Raw genomic sequence first — 19,391 nt, 5'->3', positions numbered from 1 at the left:
AATTGAATACTTTTTAATGACAAAATGAGATAAATTTTAGAAATTAATTTTATTGTTTTTAATTCTTATTAACTTTTATTAAATTCAATACTTTTTAATGACTTTTATATAATTCTAAAATATAATATTATATATAAGAAATATTAAATTAATTGTAAATAAAATTTTTTATTAAGATTGGAAATTTTAATTATTGATAAAATTTAATTTATTTTAATTATTATTAATTATTAATAATTATTGATAATTAAATAATTAATTATTTATATATAATGTATATTAATTTAAATAAATAAAAATTAATTTAATAATAATAATAATAATAATAATTAAATAAATTAAATTAAAAATATAATTAGAATATTTAAAAATTAAATAACAATAAACATTGATTAAATAAAAAAAGTTTTATTTTGATTTTTAAATTTCTATTTAATCTTAATTTATGTATATTTAAACAATATTACGTGCAAGAAATTGGTTATAAAAAAATAATAAATATAAATATTAATTTATAATAGCTTAATAAGTAAACTAACAATTGTTTTAAAAATAATCATAATTTTAACGGACTACGAGCCTGTTTTCACCGTGAGGTATAAACTACGGTATAAATTTATTCCTCGCGGAGAATAAACGAAAAAAATAATTTGCCTATGAACAGATCACCTGAAAAACAATATATCATTTTTTTATGATTTATAATTGGTTTATATTGTTTTTCAGGTGATTTGCGCATACGCAAATTATTTTTTTCGTTTATTCTCCGCGAGGAATAAATTTATACCGCGGTTTATACCTTACGGCGAAAACAGGCTCTATTTAACTAAATAAACAAATAAATCTATTTTATTATAAAAAAGGCCATAAAATAAACATAAATTTTTAGTTAATTACATTTATTTAATGTTTTCGTAATATATAAATATGGTAAATATTAGGTTAATTAAAATAATACCTTACAAATCAGAAAATAAAAATTTCCAAAAACTTATACAATTTTACAAAAATAACAAAGTTTTTTTGTTATAAATTCGTTTCTTTTATAAAAATATTTACAAATTACATTTCACTGAGCTTCGATGGTATTGCAAATTTTCGCAATTAATTGTCGGTCTTTTAAGTTAATCACAACCGCTTTAGATTTTATATACGAGGTGGATACTGGCGCAATTTTAACGTTTCTTTTTATGACCAACATATGTGACACTTGCTTGCTTCCAACGAGAAATTGTTCAACGATTAACTTGTTAACATGAAAAGAACATGTTCCATCTGGCAACAAATAAATTCCAGTGATTTGAGCGAAGTCTCCATTTTTTAGTTCAACAACTGTGCACGGAAAAAACAAACTAACTATTTTAGCACCAAACTGCTTTATCCTTTATTAGTATGCAATTTCGTTTACCTATTAAAGTATGAAATAATGCTTTTTTAGTTTAAAGTAAGTCCATACTAAATAAGTATAATGGTTATACTCTTTTAGTAATAGTGACGTACTTTAAAAGCATAAAGTTGATGCCCGCGAAGTACGACATATAGTCTACCTAAAATAGCAAGAGCTTCTTCCTTTTTGGTGTATAAATTCTTGCAACCTGCGTTTTGGCCACGCCTCCTTCTCTTTCCAACCATTGATATATCGATATAGGCCAAAACGCAGGTTGCAAGAATTTATACACCAAAAAGGAAGAAGCTCTTGCTATTTTAGGTAGACTATATGTCGTACTTCGCGGGCATCAACTTTATGCTTTTAAAGTACGTCACTATTACTAAAAGAGTATAACCATTATACTTATTTAGTATGGACTTACTTTAAACTAAAAAAGCATTATTTCATACTTTAATAGGTAAACGAAATTGCATACTAATAAAGGATAAAGCAGTTTGGTGCTAAAATAGTTAGTTTGTTTTTTCCGTGTGTCATTGAATTTTCTTGAACGACTGTAAATGGTACTGCTAAAAATGCAGTTATTAAAGAAACATCTTTCGAAGTGTTTTTCGGTGACAGATTCAAAAATATTCGTCGGATCTGGACCATAAAATGTTACATCATTTACTTTTACGGCATTTTTACTGACAATTTTTGACGAAAAAATAGTTTTACAATAATTACTCGCTTTCTCGGAGATATCGTTATTCTGCGGTCGAAGACGATATTTCAAAAGATTCAATGACTTTACAGACATTTGTTGTTCTACGCTTTTCGGGCCACTGATAGTCTGCTTTAAGAAATAAATATTGTGTTCAAATGGGAACGCAGAAGTTGCCCATGGAGGACCGGATTTTTTAATGGAACTAACGAAATGCAACAAAACGTGAATGTTGAACGTCATACTTTCAACACCGTACAGATTTTCGTAAAGAGCAACAAAAGTCATTAGATCTTGCTCGCATTTGTCTAATTTGTCATAGGAAATTTCGGTTTCCAGCAAAACAAACATACTGTTAACAAACAGAATATAGTGCTCTAACAACTCAATTTTTTTTAGATACAAGGAACAAATTGGTACTGAAAAATATAGCAGCCATGATCTCCAATGCGTCGCCTTCCAAATGCTTTTTGAGGATATTTTTTCAGTACTTCTGTGTAAATCTCGTGGTGGTTTTTGAAGAAGAAGTAACTCATCTATTTCTCTGCGCTGTTCAGCTGTTAATTCCTTAATCCATTTTTTCCAAATTTGTTCTGTTACTCCAAGAACCGCATTGTGCATATAGTCGAGGGAGAAACTCCAAACCATGTCTATATTTGCAAGATCAATAAAAGCTGACTCGCCCTTAACTCCTTGAAAAAAAGAGCCTTGTTCTTTAGCACAAGCGATGTCTTTCATGTGAGAAGTATGACTTCTCAGTTCCGGTTCTTCAGATACGAAAGGATACCTCAACCCAATTTTAAAAATAAATACTCCTCGTTGGTAGCAGAAACTGCAACCGAAATATCCATTAAATTGTAATCTGTTTTGAAGAATAGGGCGAGCGACCGAGTCTGCGACTGCACCGGATGGTGTAAAATGTATTTCAATTTCGCTGTCGAGATGTGCAATTTTGACTTTCATCCCTTTTGAATGTAAATGATTAGCCTGTTCGATAAATGCGTTTATAAACAAATTCATTAGATTTGGTTTGGGTTCATTTTTAACAATCATAAGACCTACCAGTAAAACAAATTTAAATCGCAGATGAACGGGTAAATTATTTAGAATGATTTGAAGGGGCCAAAAACCTCGTTTAGAAATGTGAAATAAAGGTGCACCATCTGTACTTATTAAATAAGTGATTGTTGCCGCATATTTTTCAATGGCACTTTTATGCAAAATGCTGTCATCAATATCGCGCATGAAGTTCTTATTACCTTTGCTTGAATTACAATCTGTGTTTTTTGGAATAAAATATTTCGCAGTCTCTTCATTTTCTAAAAACATTTGCAGCTGATATTCTAAATCTATCCCTACGAAATAGTTAGGATTGCTAAGTGTTAATGTATATTCCATTTTGCAAGTTTCACATAAAACTTTTTTTCCTTTTATGCCCTTTTTACATGATTTGTACAAAACCTTGTCAGTACATTTTTGACAATAGAAATGATAAATAATTTTTTCAGATGGTGGGTCAAATATTTTAGACAGTGAATAATTGGAAATGTTAAAATTTGAAAATTCTGGACCTGCAAAAATTTTTATCATTTCTATTAGCATTTGTCGAGCTTCTTGCGAATCGCCAAACCTTAAGTTATACGCTACAACCATTTCAACCACTTCTTTTACAGTTATTCCAGATTGTTTAAACATAATTTTGTCACCATCCTCAATGAAAGTCGTTTTACACTCAGAAGGTTTCTGGTCAGGAAGTTGTTGTTCTGCATGTTGTGAATTTCTTTCAGGAAAATCAATGTCATCATCATCATCATCATGATCGTCAGAAGAGCTGCAAAAGACTTCCTCAATACTCAAATTGTCGTTCTCAAGAAAGTTGTTTTCGCACAACATCAAGCCATCCGAATTAAGATTACTAGGTTCAGGTTTTTCAACTAACTCTTTATGTTCATGACTAGGTCCAACAGCACTTTTTCCTAAATTGAAAAAGAGCTGGATGAATTTTATATAAAAATACTAATGAGTTAAAACGCGTCAACCGTGATGAAATTTTTTTTCATTTTTGGAAAAGTAAAAACATTTGTGAAAATCAGTAGTCCACAACAAAACAAAGAAACACTTTTAACCGTTTTTTTAAATTTTAATTGTTTATAACTTTTTTTGGACTAACAAACTTTGACACTATTTTTAGAAAAAGTTAATAACTCAAAATGAATTTGCTTTAAATTAATGGGGATTTTTTTGGTAGCCAATAAATATCCTCTCTTTTAAATAAACTAATTTGTGAAAAAAAAATTGTAAATCTTATACATTTTTAATAACAATTTTATAAACAATGTGTATTATTTATACTTTCCAGAGCAAGGATTATAATAAAATTTATATAAACAAATACAAATTTTTTTTGCAGAATTATAAAGTTGACAGTGCAATGTACATCTCATATAAATTTTATTATAATCCTTGCTCTGGAAAGTATAAATAACACACATTGTTTTTAAAATTGTTATTAAAAATGTATAAGATTTGCAAATTTTTTCCCAAATAAGTTTATTTAAAAGAAAGGATATTCATTGGCTACCAAAAAAATCCCCATTAATTTATAGCAAATTCATTTTGACTTGTTCATTTTTTTTAAAATAATGTCAAAGTTTGTTAGTCCAAAAAAAAGTTATAAACAATTAAAATTTTTAAAAAAGGTTAAAAGTGTTTCTTTGTTTTGTTGTGGACTACTGATTTTCACAAATGTTTTTACTTTTCCAAAAATGAAAAAAATTTCATCACGGTTGACTCGTTTTGACTCTAATACGAATTTTCAGCTTTTCAAAACTGAAAATTTCAAATTATTGCTTTATTCAAATAAGTTATAGGTGTATTAACATTTACTTTCAAATATGTGACCGAGTCTGAGAAAAGGGACCTATCTACCAGAAAATTTTTTTTTCTTATGACGGTTTCTTATAATTTGAGGTCTTAAAAATACAATTACCAACTGTTAAAAAAAAATTTCCAATTGTTTGAACAAATTAAAAAAATTTTTTTTTATTTTTCTTTAAATACAAGTAATTTTAAGACCAAAATTACTCGTATTTTTGCTTAAAATGGACAATTGAAAAGTTATAAATTTTGCAAAATTGAAAATTGTAATGGTTTTCGTTCCTAAATTTTTGATAAATTTATTTCTGGATCATCAATTTTAAACGAATAAACGTTTATAATAAATACTAAAACCATTAACGAAAAATGTGACCTGAATCCTCGGAGATACTTGTAATCAGGTATACTTGTAGGTATACTTGTAATCGGCGACCTGATTGTACAAGTGTCAAAGGAAATTTCCCCAAACCTTTAATTAATTATTATCATTAATAATAATAATAATAATAATCTTATTTAGTTCAAAAAATACATTAACTCTTCAGGTTCATATGAGATGTAAAATGTTTCAAGAAATCAAATTTATTTTAATACAAAACTTTAAGTGCGTTTATCTCGAAAAGTTAATTTTGTAAGTAGGTCCCTCTTTTCAGACGCTGTCACATATTTAAAAAATACATTATGAGAATGTAGTAAATAAAACTATTAATAGATATTTAAACAAGTCCTGAAACGTATAATTCAAATATTAATAGATTAAAAATAAATATTAAAAAGCGATTTTAAGAACTCAATATAAGTTATGTAGAAAAACAAAAAAATTTATATTTTATGTATCGAAAATAAATAAACTTAATTGCTATATAATTAAATTAAATTATATTTTCTAACTTTAAGGAGAGTGACCAGTAAAATTTTAACCCATCTAAATATTTTTTTAAGGGTGATCAATTTTTTAATTGAATTTTTAAATAAAACCCTATTGAAAAAAAACACGTATAATTATACGTATAATAATACGTATAATTATACGTATAATTGTACGTATAATTATACGTATAATTGTACGTATAATTATACGTATTATTATACGTATAATTGTACGTATTATTATACGTATAATTATACGTATAATAAGACATACGAATTTGAAACAAGAATTATACGTATAATTATACGTATAATTATACGTATAATAATACGTATAATTAATTATACGTATAATAATACGTATAATTATACGTATTATTATACGTATAATTATAATTCTATTAAAAATAGAATAATAGAATAGAATAGATTAATTAGTAGCAAAATTGCGCTGAAAATTATTAGAATTTTTAAAATGCAAATTAAATTTCACGAAAAAAAATATCGTCGAATGTCAATTCAAGCAGTCACCCATCCAAGTACTAACCGCGTCCAACGTTGCTTAACTTCCGTGATCTGATGAGAACTTGTTCCTTCGCCTTGGTGTTTCCGCTGTCTTGTCTTGATTAATAACTTTGTCGTATAAGTATCACTAAAAGTGAGGTGCGATACAATACTTATACGACAAAGTTATTAATCAAGACAAGACAGCGGAAACACCAAGGCGAAAGAACAAGTTCTCATCAGATCACGGAAGTTAAGCAACGTTGGACGCGGTTAGTACTTGGATGGGTGACTGCTTGAATTGACATTCGACGATATTTTTTTTCGTGAAATTTAATTTGCATTTTAAAATTTCTAAAAATTTTCAGCGCAATTTTGCTACTAATTAATCTATTCTATTCTATTATTCTATTTTTAATAGAATTATAATTATATGTATAATAATACGTATAATTATACGTATAATAATACGTATAATAATACGTACAATTATACGTATAATTATACGTATTATTATACGTATTATTATACGTGTCTATATTTTATAATATTTAGGTATATATTAATAAACAAAAATATATCCCTATTGAAAAAAAACACGTACAATTATACGTATAATTATACGTATTATTATACGTATTATTATACGTATAATTAATTATACGTATTATTATACGTATAATTATACGTATAATTCTTGTTTCAAATTCGTATGTCTTATTATACGTATAATTATACGTATAATAATACGTATAATAATACGTATAATTATACGTATAATAATACGTGCAATTATACGTATAATTATACGTACAATTATACGTATAATTATACGTATTATTATACGTATAATTATACGTGTTTTTTTTCAATAGGGAATTCAAAATTTCAGGAAAATAAAAATTTGAACTAGGGTCATTTGGGGTAAATGTAAACGGATTTGCTTAGTTTCGACAATAACGTAAGTTTTTTATTTTAAAAAGCAATACTTCCGGTTTTCTACTGCATGAACTTGTTACTTCACTTCCCTAGAAACATTTTATGAGGTACAAAAAAATATTGATCAACTTGAATCGCTTAAAACTGACTGTTTACATTTACCCCGAGATTTTGAAATTTTCCCAAAATTCGGGGTAAATGTAAACACCCTTGTAGTTTAAAGAGGTTTAAGAAAAAAGTTATCCCAAGTATACTACTGTGTAAAGGGATGTAAAAACTGAAAAAAAATTCTTGGTAGATGTAAAAAAATTGAACCAATTGATTGATATGCAACATATAAAATAACACGGAAAAAAATTTTCTGGTAATTCTTTAACGTCGATTTAGAGATTTTACATGTTCCTAAATCTGTTAATTCTACAGATATTTTCTGCAAGGATTTAACGCATGCGCGAAAACAATGCAGTGATTCGACTAAGGCTGAGTACGATTAGATTGAGTGCGAGAGGTTAAGGCGAATTTAGTGTTTTTATTATTATCATAGTGTCGGCAAGAAAGTTTAATTAAAAAGGAAACGTCTTAAGTATATAAACATTATTATAGAAATAAATTATTACAAATTTTTTATTTTAAAATTAACTGTAGTGATTAAGTGAGAAAAGTCGTTTGTTTCAATTTCTCGACATAAGAAAAAGTGGATTTATCATAAGTTTTGAAAACTTGCTCCTCATTTTTTTTGTTAGAAAATTATTGAAGGATGAATTTATTTACATAGAAGTTATACTAATCTATACAATAATGTTCCGCGAATTTAATGTATTCGGAGGAGAATATAACCTATAAGAAATACTCTACCAAATATATATTATCCCCATATAGTATACATAATTTGGTCACTCAACAGTTTTTAAGAACTGTAGCTCAAACTTGTAGAATTAACAGATTTTAATGCCAATGATTCAACATATTTCTCTATTTGGAGAAACATCAGTAGATGGCGCAGGAGTTTCTGTAAATTCTACAGAAAATTTTTTTCCGTGAATATAATCAATCACTACCATAACAAAACTAGTAATGTAAAAACTTGAATAACTTCTATAAATTTTAATAGATTTTTATTCAACTTGGTGAAAATAAGTTTTTAAGATTGCTGAATATGATTCTAAAATCGAATTTTTAAATTTCAAAATGGCGGATCCAAAATGGCGGACAAACATACAAATATTGTTAAACATTGATCAAATTTGCTTGAATTTCGCTACTCGGGGGTTTTTGAGGTCACTGAATACGAATTTGAAGACAAATTTAAAATTTTCAAAATGGCGGATCAATCAACCAATCAATCCACCAATCAATCACTCAATCAACCAATCTATAATTCAATCATCCAAGCAACCAATCTATCCACCAATCAATCACTCAATCAAACAATCATCCAATCAATCCACCAATCAATCAGTCAATCAATCAAGCAATCAACCATTCAATCAACCAATCTATAAATCAATTATCCAATCAACCAATCAATCCACCAATCAATCCACCAATTACTCAATCAACCAATCCATAAATCAATCAACCAATCAATCCATCAATCCATCAATCTATCAATCAATCATATTCATATTCACTCTTATTCTAGGATTCCTACGTACCTGAGTTTTATTCACCAATCGTGAAGAATCGCTTTCCTATATTTTAAACACGTAAATGCACTATGCAATACTATGCAGGTCACGCGAATAAACAACGAAAATATCGAAAAGTTGAATTTTTACTGGTCGCTCTCCTTAACCCTCCATCCGTCGCATAAAATTTTGTAAATCGATCCGTCGTAGGTGATGAAACTTCTCACTTTTATAATTTAGTTAAATTTTATTATGAATTGAAAATTATTTTTAATAATTGTTTGTTGCGTTTATAAACTATCAATTAAATGTTAATTCAGTTTTTATTATTGCTTATTATTAAAAATAAAAAATTAATGTCGCATAGAATCGATTATAAGCGGTTGGTTGCACGGTGAGAAGTTTTCTTACTTTGCGTCAAAAATTCACATTTTATATTCTTAAATTCAACAATATAAAAGTAAGAAAATTTAAAAACATGAAAACAGTTGTAATATTTAAAAAAAGATATTGATATTATGGAATTTTTATTTTATGTATTTTAAGAGACATTAATAAAAAAAGGAACTGTGTGAGGAAACTTCTCACCATGCGATGGGTGGAAGGTTAAGGAAGACATTAAAAGTAAAGTTTTTTTTATTATAAGTAATACTGAATAATTTCTTTTTTCTAACAGAAATTGTTTTGAATTTGTTTTTACGCAAGGAATATTGTTTTTGTCACAATTATTTAAAATTAAAATAACCCAAATTGAAATTTACACAAAGAATTCTTTGTGAAAAATTTTTTTTGAATTTTCAATATGTTAAAAATATTAAATAATATTTTTTAAAATATTTAAGCATTTCTAATTATGATAGCGATATTAGAGAAAAATATCTTATATATGTAATTAATGTGTTAATAATAAAATAAATAAAATCATTAAAACAAAAATTTCGAATAAAATATTCATACACACCTTCGAGTGTTGTTTTAAATGCATTTTTCCATCTCTTAAAAGTTTTATCAGAAATCTGTTCTGGCTGAAAATTTGGATCCAACGTTAACTTATAACGTTTTGCTTTCAAATCTGCATTGTCATCATCCATTTTTGGTTCATTCAAATATTATAGCTTTCAAAAATTTTATTGTCAATCTAAATCCTTAAAATAAATTAAAATGTTTAACCTTAATAGTTAGCGTTACAAATCTATAAAAATAAAATTAAATAATTATTTTATTCTTGTTTTCCTATAAATTTTTATAAAACTCATAAAAATCAACTATACAATTTTAACAAACTATAATTTTTTTACTAGAATATATTAAAATTACACTATTATATCATTACAATAAATTTAACCATAATATCAATTCACATAATAATTTACGTCGGAAATTTATTTATTATTTCTTGGTTGTGTTAATCGTTTGTTTGAATCTTTTGATTTAAAAAAAAATAAATATTTTTAATAATTCAATAAATGCAAATTTACGGACAAAATTTAAATTACCAAAACGTATTTTTAAATAAATTAGAAGAAATAATTGTTTCATAAAAAACATGTGACATTTTACATAACCTCAAAACTGAAAGTTACTGACAAAAATTAATATTTTTTCAAAAAATATATAATTACCAGTTTTTTCAAGTCGATATTACAATTTAACAGTCCCAATTGAACACACAGATTTCTAAAGATGCAAAAAACACAAAAGGATTCCACACACGTGTTTCATAATAATCCAGCGAGAATGATCTTGAAAACGGAAAGTTCAAGTTCAAGGATGAAATCGCGTAAGAATGTAATTTTTCTGTTTCATTTGTATTTTTATTGGCTTGTTGGTGGACAACTAAAAAAATGGACCAATAAAAATCCACGTTACTTGGGAAAACGATTAAAAAAAAAGAAAAGAAAATGGCCGTGTTCAATGTGATTTCAGTGAGAGTTGGAATTTTTGATTTTCTCGACTTCTACCGCGACTGGCTATGTGCGTATAATCGGGTGCAAATTTTCAAAGTGCAAATAAAAGAAAATCTAATTTAATTTTTTTCTCCATGGTTATTAAACATCGATGTTGTGATTTTAAGCATGTAAGGATAGCGACGAATCGCATGAGTTTCTTTACAAAATGTGAGGTTAATTTTTTTCCAACGGTTTTTACGAAACACACGTGGGTACATAAATGAACTATTATTTCAATTATGGAAAAGTTTGCGTATGTGAAATTACTGCATGCCACAGGCAAAGCAGAACAAGACAATTTTATATCACCCCTGGAAAAAATTCACCATTTTAATGAAAACACGTACAACCCTTTTCAATTATACAAAATTGATAAAGACAATGGAGATATTGTGCAAGGAACTGTCGCTTTCATTGCAAGTAAGTTACATTTTGTTTAATTTGTAGCTAAATAAGATAAAAAAATTCTTTTATGGATTATAACACAATTTCAAATCGATAAATTTTTAAAATTACTTTTTGGAAATTTTGTTAAACATTTTTTAATAATTTATGAAGTAATTTAAAAAAAACTTATAAGAAATTAAAAAATTCATCTTTTGAATTATGTTTTCGTATAATAACATCCGCACTTTTAAATACATATATATTTATTAACTTTCGAGGCGTAGAAATTTAGTGGTGCGGTAAGTACACTATTTTTTATAAACAGTATTTTAAAAAATGTCTTATTAAAATTCTGTAATTAAAAAATATTATATCTTTAAAAATTCTTATTTTTAATTCATTAATATTTGGATAGTTTTTATGAAATGTTATTTATCATCATAGGAATGATATTTTTTATGTTTTAAAATTCCCGACTATTTTTCAGTTTTATTTGATCAATTTTTTTAATTAGCTGTCAAATTCTTTTCAAAAATTTGAATTGTTAAAAAAACTATTTCTTATTCAACAGTTTTCTAAATCAATTTAAAAATAATGTTATCTTAATCCAATTTTCAAAAAAAGAAATAATTCTTCTTCTTGCCGTCATTGATTTAGTTTTATATGAATAAAATCAGACTTTTATCTGTACATTGTTCACAACTCAACATTTCACACATTTTTTTTGTTTTAAATTTTTTTAATGTCCCATTTCAAATTTATAATTCCTAATTTCACTGTTTTAATAATAAAAGTTTAGTTTGAAATACAAAAAACACCCCGATATTAAAATTTGAGTTCAATCGATAACAATTACTTAAATTTTCATTTTCTAACTTCCAAATTTTCTAATTTGACATTTTAAAATATGATTTTATTTTTTTATTTTGGTGATAAAATCTCAATCACAATCAAAGTTTAGAACAGTTGATTCAAATTATGGTCTATCGTTTTTTTAACAAAAAAAATTACTGGATTTGATCAAGCAAACAATAATAATAATAATAACAATAACAATAACAATAACAATAACAATAACAATAATAATAATAATAATAATAATAATAATAATAATAATAAATAATAAATAATAAATAATAAATAATAAATAATAAATAATAAATAATAAATAATAAATAATAAATAATAAATAATAAATAATAAATAATAAATAATAAATAATAAATAATAAATAATAAATAATAAATAATAAATAATAAATAATAAATAATAAATAATAAATAATAAATAATAAATAATAAATAATAAATAATAAATAATAAATAATAAATAATAAATAATAAATAATAAATAATAAATAATAAATAATAAATAATACATAATACATAATACATAATACATAATACATAATACATAATACATAATACATAATACATAATACATAATAAATAACAAATAATAATAAATATAATATAATAATACAATATAATATATTATTATAATATTTTTAATATATATATATATATTAATATATGTTTTAAAAAATTAATATTTCTTTAAGATGCAGAGGACATGAACGATATTCTAAATAAGAAAGGAAGGCATCGAGCAGTAAATAAAAAGTACCTTCTCGATCCACATGACACTACGGATACGGAAACTGAAGGAAATTTTAAAAGGAAAACACAGACGGTACGCTTGCCATTTTTTATTTTGTATTGTAAGGATTAATAATTTTTGCAATAATAAATTTTAAAAAAATTTTGTTGTTTATGAATCACATTTATAATAGGTTCAATTAAAAATTAATAGTATCTTCGTTATTATATTTAATAAATTGCAAATATTTATATAAACTTTAAAAAATAAAATTTGCTAATTCATTATCTTACCTATAAGTCTATATTATAATCGTGAAGTCAGCCATTTGATTTTGAAAATAACTTTAAAAACTTTATTAAAAATACATTTTTTCGTTCATAAATTTATGAAATTACTTTTGAGAAGTTTTGTTTTACACTTTTTTAATAATATATGAAGTATTTTAAAAACAAATAACAAAATAATTTCATTTTTTTTAAATTACACAAATTAAATTGTCATTTTAGAAATATATTTATATTTATAAATTATAAAAATAAATTATAAAGTATAATTAAAAAATGTAGTTTCTAATCTTATCTAATTTATTTTATTGATGTAACTTTTATTATTTGTTTTTAAATGTTATTGTATATTATCATTATCTTTTTCTTTACAGGTCCAAGAAAATAAAATTGAACAATCCTTAAATAACAGGCTTGAAAATCTAAAAAAGAAACAAAAATTGGAGAAATCTTCGTCTGGAGGATCATCACAAGAGCTTAATTCATTATCAGAAGAAATTGATTTAGGAATCCAAAAGTCTAATGGAAACAAAAAATTTGTCGAAAAGAAGACCATACCGAAAAAAACAAATTCAGACCTAAAGAAACCCACAGCTGCGGACAAGTCCTTGAAGCAGGATTCACTGAACAATTCTGCAAATGGAAATCGAAGTTCCACGAAACAAACAGCACCTACACAAATAATAAAATCTGGGGAAAACACGAAATTAGAACAAGAAAAAACAACAACTACGGACAACTCCTCAAAACCGGATTCGCTTAAGTTTTCTCCAAACGAAAATCAAAATTCCACTAAGAAAAAAATACCTGCACAAACAATGAAATCTTCAGGGAAATCGAAAGTAGATTCGAAAAAACCCACAGCTGCGAACGAATCCCTAAAGCAGGATTCGCTCAAGATTTCTGCAAATGGAAATGGAAGTTCCATGAAACAAACAGCACCTACACAAATAATAAAATCTGGGGAAAACACGAAATCAGAACAAATAAAAATCGCACCTACGGACAACTCTTCAAAACCCGATTCGCTTAAGTTTTCTGCAAACAAAAATAAAAATTCTACGAAGCAAAAAATACCTGCACAAACAATAAAATCTGCGGGGAAAACTAAAGCAGACCTGAAGAAACCCACAGCTGCGGACAAGTCCTTGAAGCAGGATTCACTGAACAATTCTGCAAATGGAAATCGAAGTTCCACGAAACAAACAGCACCTACACAAATAATAAAATCTGGGGAAAACACGAAATTAGAACAAGAAAAAACAACAACTACGGACAACTCCCCAAAACCGGATTCGCTTATGTTTTCTGAAAACGAAAATCAAAATTGTACGAAGCAAAAAATATCTGCACAAACAATGAAATCTTCGAAGAAAACGAAAGTAGACTCGAAAAAACCCACAGCTGCGAACAAGTCCCTGAAGCAGGATTCGTTCAAGATTTCTGCAAATAAAAATGAAAATTCCACGAAACAAACAGTACCTATACAAAAAATGATGTCTGGGGAAAATACGAAATTAGCACGTCAAAACCTCACAGCTGTAAACAAGACCCTTAAAACTTTTCTGACTGAACACCCTAGAGGTGGAAACAAAAATGCAATAAAACAAAAAAATGTTGAACAACCTTTTAGAGATCCGCTACGTGTTATGCAGTTAAATATTTCAAATCAAACCGTCAACAATGGAAAACAGCTTAAAAATGATAAAGAAGATGGTAGATCGTCTTTCTCTAAGAAATTGGTAAGCATTTATTGCAATATTTAAACTCAAATTTTTAATTTTTATTAAATGTAACTAACGTATAATTATTTTTAACAGGAAGACGAAGCTGAAACTGAACGATGTTTGCAAATTCAAAGGTTACAAGTAAAAAAATTGTCTGATACTCTAAAAGCAACTCAAGATAGACTAAAGGTTTTAAAAGCAGTCCACGAAGAGAAAATAGATGAATTGAGTCGAGCGAAGGACGATTTAGATCAACTTGAAACAGAATTACATAAAACCCAAAACGAATTAGAAAGGACAAAACAGATGAATATAAATTGGCAAAACACGGCCATAAACAAATGCAACCTGATGCATGGTAAGATATATTTCCATTATTGTAGTGTGTAACAATTTTTTATGATTAAAAGTTGTTCCTAATTATTTTAAAATTTTACAAGAATTTATGTTTCAAAGTGTGATTAATTTTTCAATATGAGCATTTTGCAGTATGTCAAATAATTTTACACAAAATTCAATATACATAATTACAATAAATAGATGATTTATTGTAAACGCCTAAAAAACAATTATAAATACGATATTAATTTATTGAGAGATATTACAATTTCTATAAACTGTGAGTTTAATTATAAAAATATTTCTGGTGACATTTATGGGGCTATAATACTATTTCGGTTAATTAGTAAATTAATTAATCGAAATTAATCAAAAGGTTTTCGTAAAATTAAAAAAAGGTGTATATAATTTATCAATTTTTTCTTTGCAGCCATGTTCACAGAGTGGAAGGAAACACAAGACAACCTTACTACACAGATCACTTACCCTCCTGTTGGTTACGTAACTGAAACAGAAAGTCACGTAAGAAAAACTCTTTCTCAATATATGTATCTTAGAGGCTTCAAAGTGTTTCCCCTATTCCTTTTTTTCCTCTATTTAAAAAAAAAAATTTCCCCTCCTTTCACTTTTTTTTTTATTATTTTGACCACTAAATTTAATTCAAAATCTCTAAATTTATACTTGAACCAACTTTAATTGAATTTTATTATAATTATTATCATTTATCGAATTTTTGGACCCAAAAAAATACAAATTTGAAGTCCACAACGTTTATTGCTAGCAATTCAAAAAACTGAATCTTTTTTCAAGCTCAAAATAATAAAAATTTTTTTTAGCAAATTTTTCTAAAAATGTTTATAAAAACAATTTTTGTTTGATGATAATTTATTTTACGAGACCTTGTTACCTAAAATGATGTTAAAATTTGAATTTTATTTAGAATTTTTGAAAAAATTGAATCTCCGAACTCTCATGGTGGGATTATCAGTCGATAATCAAAATCAAAAACAATCTTAATTATTCGTTATGCAAAAATTAAGAAGAAATTGTTATAGAAAGATTAATTGTTTTAAGGGGTTATACCTGTTTCGAGGCTTAAAAAAAGGATGTTTTTAAAGACTTTTTCGTGAATACAGTTTTAAATAATCGTTGGCAACTAATATACCACTTAATTAAGCAACTTTTAAATAATGAGAAAAAATTTTATTACGAATTTATTTTACAAATTGTCGGCTGTATGGTTGCATAAAAAGTGCAATGTATTTTTGCAGTCCTCCGCGGCGAGCAGTTGAAGTCCCCTGGATCGTCATCTAGAAGCACAAAAAATTTTTTTTCATAAACTACATAAGATTATCTAGTGAAGTACACATGATCATAATTTTAGAATTTTTTTTGTAGAATTGTGAGAATTATAAAAATAAATCGCATTTTTGACCCAAAAAAATCGATTTTAATTGTTTATAAAAAAAAATTCTCTTCATCAATTTTAAAAATCGTGTGTACTTCACTAGATAATTTAACTAAGAAGCTACAGTTAAATTTTTAGCTCAATCGGACAATAACTCTTCGAGTTCTACTGCTCGCCGATTTGTAAAATATGGTTTCGAGAAAAACGCGTTTGAAGTTTCACAACACTATAATTTTTAATAATCTCATGCATTTGGTTAATAAATTTTTTTTACCTTCACTCTGCTATCCCAGCACCATATAATTGTCCCTCAGTGGCCGTATTTGTCTCTTCCAGCTCCTTTCTCACTGAAGTTATGCTCCGTCGAGCATTTTTTTTCGGAAAAATTAAAATTATGCATTATGGCGCTTCCGAAATGCTCCAGAAAAAATAATTTTAACAACATTTCCAAGTTGTTTTCGTGCAAGGACGTCATTGATTATTAATCTAGGAATGTTATAGTCTATTTTAAGCAAAAAAAAAAAAAAATCGAAAAAAAAATTTTTCAGGCAGGTATAACCCCTTAAATCGTTGACAATAAACGTTGTGGATTTTTACTTCGTAAAAAACTGTTTTATTTTTTATATTTCAAATTCAGCTTAAAATAAATTTTCAAAATTATATTAACAATTTTCCTCATTATGGTACGATGTGTGAAAAATTAATGTTTAGAATATTTAAATTTTAAAGACAAATTTTATATTACCTTTCTGTTTCATTAAAATGAAATTACTCTGAAGTTAGCGAAAAATAAGTTAAAAGTTGTTGACGGTTAAAAATAATTGTTTTGTGACAAAATAAGAAAGAAAAATTTAAACAATTTTACAATTTCAAAAATTAGTATAATAATTATTATTTATTTATAAACTTTCGTCCACTTATGAAAGCTCATTAAAAATTTATAAATTATTATTTAATGGATAAAAAAAATTAAAATACACTAAAATTATTTGTCCAAACAAAATATATATCCTAGTACTAACTTTTTAAATTCTTTACGAACCTAAATATGTCAATTTTTTAAATTTAATTCCAATATCAAAATAAGATTTGTCAACTTCAAAAAACGGCTTTTTAGGAATTTTAATAAAAATATAACAAAAATGTTAAGAGAGACCAATGAAATTTCAACTCATATAAATTTTTGTTGTTTATGAGTGGTCAATTTTTTTCTAAAAAAATTAATTATTTAAAATTACATAATGTTTCGAAAAATAAAAATTTGAACTAATTTCGTAATTTCTATTAAATTTTATTGCTGATTATTTTATATACTTGTTTTATGATTCTGAACAATCAATAGTATGAATTTTGAAAAAATTTAAATTGTTAAAAAAATAAGTTTTCGGAAAAGAATCAAAAAAAAATTTTTTTTAATTTTAATTATAGCATTAATTTACAATCTAAATAATTTACGAAAAGAAATTTGACGCACCTAAACAACGTAAATATTGAAGAGTTGAAGTTTCACTGGTCTCTGCCCTTAAATACATAAATATTTTTTTAAGCAATTTAACATCAATTTTCAAGTTCTGAGCAATGTACAAATAAAAGTCTAATTTAAAAAAAAAATCCACTTCTAACTATGAAATCTACATTAAAATTTCCTTTTTTTTAAATCGAAATTTCCCCTATTCCCCTTTTTTGAACTTATTTTACACTTTGTAGTCTGCAGTTTTATAAGTAAATACTTTGTCTTCCATTACTAGATTCATCTCGGACGAGGAGAATGGCTACCTTATAATGCTTACGCGCTTGCAATAAGTAATATTTCGATGAAAAATAGAAAAGTTTTGTTCAGAAATATTTCTGTCGCTCTTCTGGGTTATGATGCTCTTGCTAAAACCACTATTACTGGCAAAGGAAGTAATCGTAATCAAGGAACTAAAGTACCAGAAAGTAAATTGGACCCAAAGAAACTTTTAGCTATAAAAGGTATTGTATTTTGTCAATTCACCTGCTTAACATCTGATAAAAATTTTTATTTATTTAATTAATTATTTTTCAAGAATTAAAATAATTTGAACAAAAATTTCTTGGTATAAATAATTAAAATATAAATATGCGTAGTTTTCTCTCACAATTCCATTTATACAAAAATCAGCTTATCATACAGCAATGTTGATTATACATTTGTTGCTTTAATCTAAAACAATATTAAAATAATTTTTTGTAACATCATACTAATAATGAACAATAACCAAAACTCTAGTGTTAGTATTACATTGGACAATTGAATAATTAAGAAAGGTTATTAAAAAAATACTTTTTACATTATAGATATTTATCGTCATTTTTGTATAACTGAGTTGAGAATGGACCAGATTGATGCTGAATTGGAAGCTGGAGAAGCTAATGAAAGAATTAGAAAAAAAATTTCTCAATTGAAAGGAATTAAAAATAGTAAGTAGTTCTTTTATTTTAGAGCCTTCGCAGATTGCTTTAATTTTCTTTATTTTTTAATTAGAGAAATTAGCTCATATTTTAGCTTAAATATCTAATGTATAATGGTGTTTTTTGAGAAAAATTTTAATTGTAATAATACCCAGTGGGCAGAAAACAATCATTGATGAGATAGAAGTCCGCAACGTTTTAAAAACGAAAAATTAAAAATGTAAAAAATTAACTTTTCGCAATAACAACCGCTTAAAATACACTTTACTATAACAAAAACAAAATAATAAATCATGAACCCCCAAATAAACCTAAAATTGGGGGCAACTTGCCCCACGTCATAAAAAAGTACCC

General features: G+C 26.0%; 2 protein-coding genes across 2 annotated transcripts in view; one reads left to right on the top strand and one right to left on the bottom strand.

The window, feature by feature from the left end:
- Positions 1-1,606: 1,606 nt before the first annotated feature.
- LOC127287481 (uncharacterized) lies at positions 1,607-10,710 on the bottom strand. The gene is made up of 3 exons (XM_051314433.1): positions 10,531-10,710; positions 9,870-10,053; positions 1,607-4,066 (listed from the first exon to the last, which is right to left on the bottom strand). Exons 2-3 carry the CDS (start codon positions 9,997-9,999, stop codon positions 1,818-1,820), a joined length of 2,379 nt encoding a protein of 792 aa, XP_051170390.1. The 5' UTR covers positions 10,000-10,053; positions 10,531-10,710; the 3' UTR covers positions 1,607-1,817.
- Positions 10,711-11,093: 383 nt separating this feature from the next.
- The window catches only part of LOC127287527 (MATH and LRR domain-containing protein PFE0570w-like), a 37,317-nt gene continuing 29,019 nt past the window's right edge, over positions 11,094-19,391 (top strand). The window contains exons 1-7 of the mRNA XM_051314518.1: positions 11,094-11,277; positions 12,806-12,936; positions 13,505-14,872; positions 14,951-15,215; positions 15,627-15,718; positions 18,353-18,578; positions 18,924-19,046. Of these exons, the coding sequence (XP_051170475.1) occupies positions 11,097-11,277; positions 12,806-12,936; positions 13,505-14,872; positions 14,951-15,215; positions 15,627-15,718; positions 18,353-18,578; positions 18,924-19,046 (2,386 nt within the window). The 5' untranslated portion in view covers positions 11,094-11,096. The remainder of the gene's footprint in view (positions 11,278-12,805; positions 12,937-13,504; positions 14,873-14,950; positions 15,216-15,626; positions 15,719-18,352; positions 18,579-18,923; positions 19,047-19,391) is intronic.

Source organism: Leptopilina boulardi, unplaced genomic scaffold, assembly GCF_019393585.1.
Source record: "Leptopilina boulardi isolate dan_hultmark-lab unplaced genomic scaffold, ZJU_Lbou_2.1 LbouV2_371, whole genome shotgun sequence".
NCBI classification, from domain to species: Eukaryota; Metazoa; Arthropoda; class Insecta; order Hymenoptera; family Figitidae; genus Leptopilina; species Leptopilina boulardi.
Note: the sequence above shows the minus strand (reverse complement) of the source record. Positions and strands in the feature narration are given on the sequence as shown.

Coding starts and splice junctions, on each gene's coding strand:
- LOC127287481 (XM_051314433.1), bottom strand. CDS start 9,999: ATGGATGATGACAATGCAGATTTGAAAGCAAAACGTTATAAGTTAACG. Junction 4,067..9,869: donor ATTTAAAACAACACTCGAAG/GTGTGTATGAAT, acceptor TTTTCAATTTAG/GAAAAAGTGCTGTTGGACCT.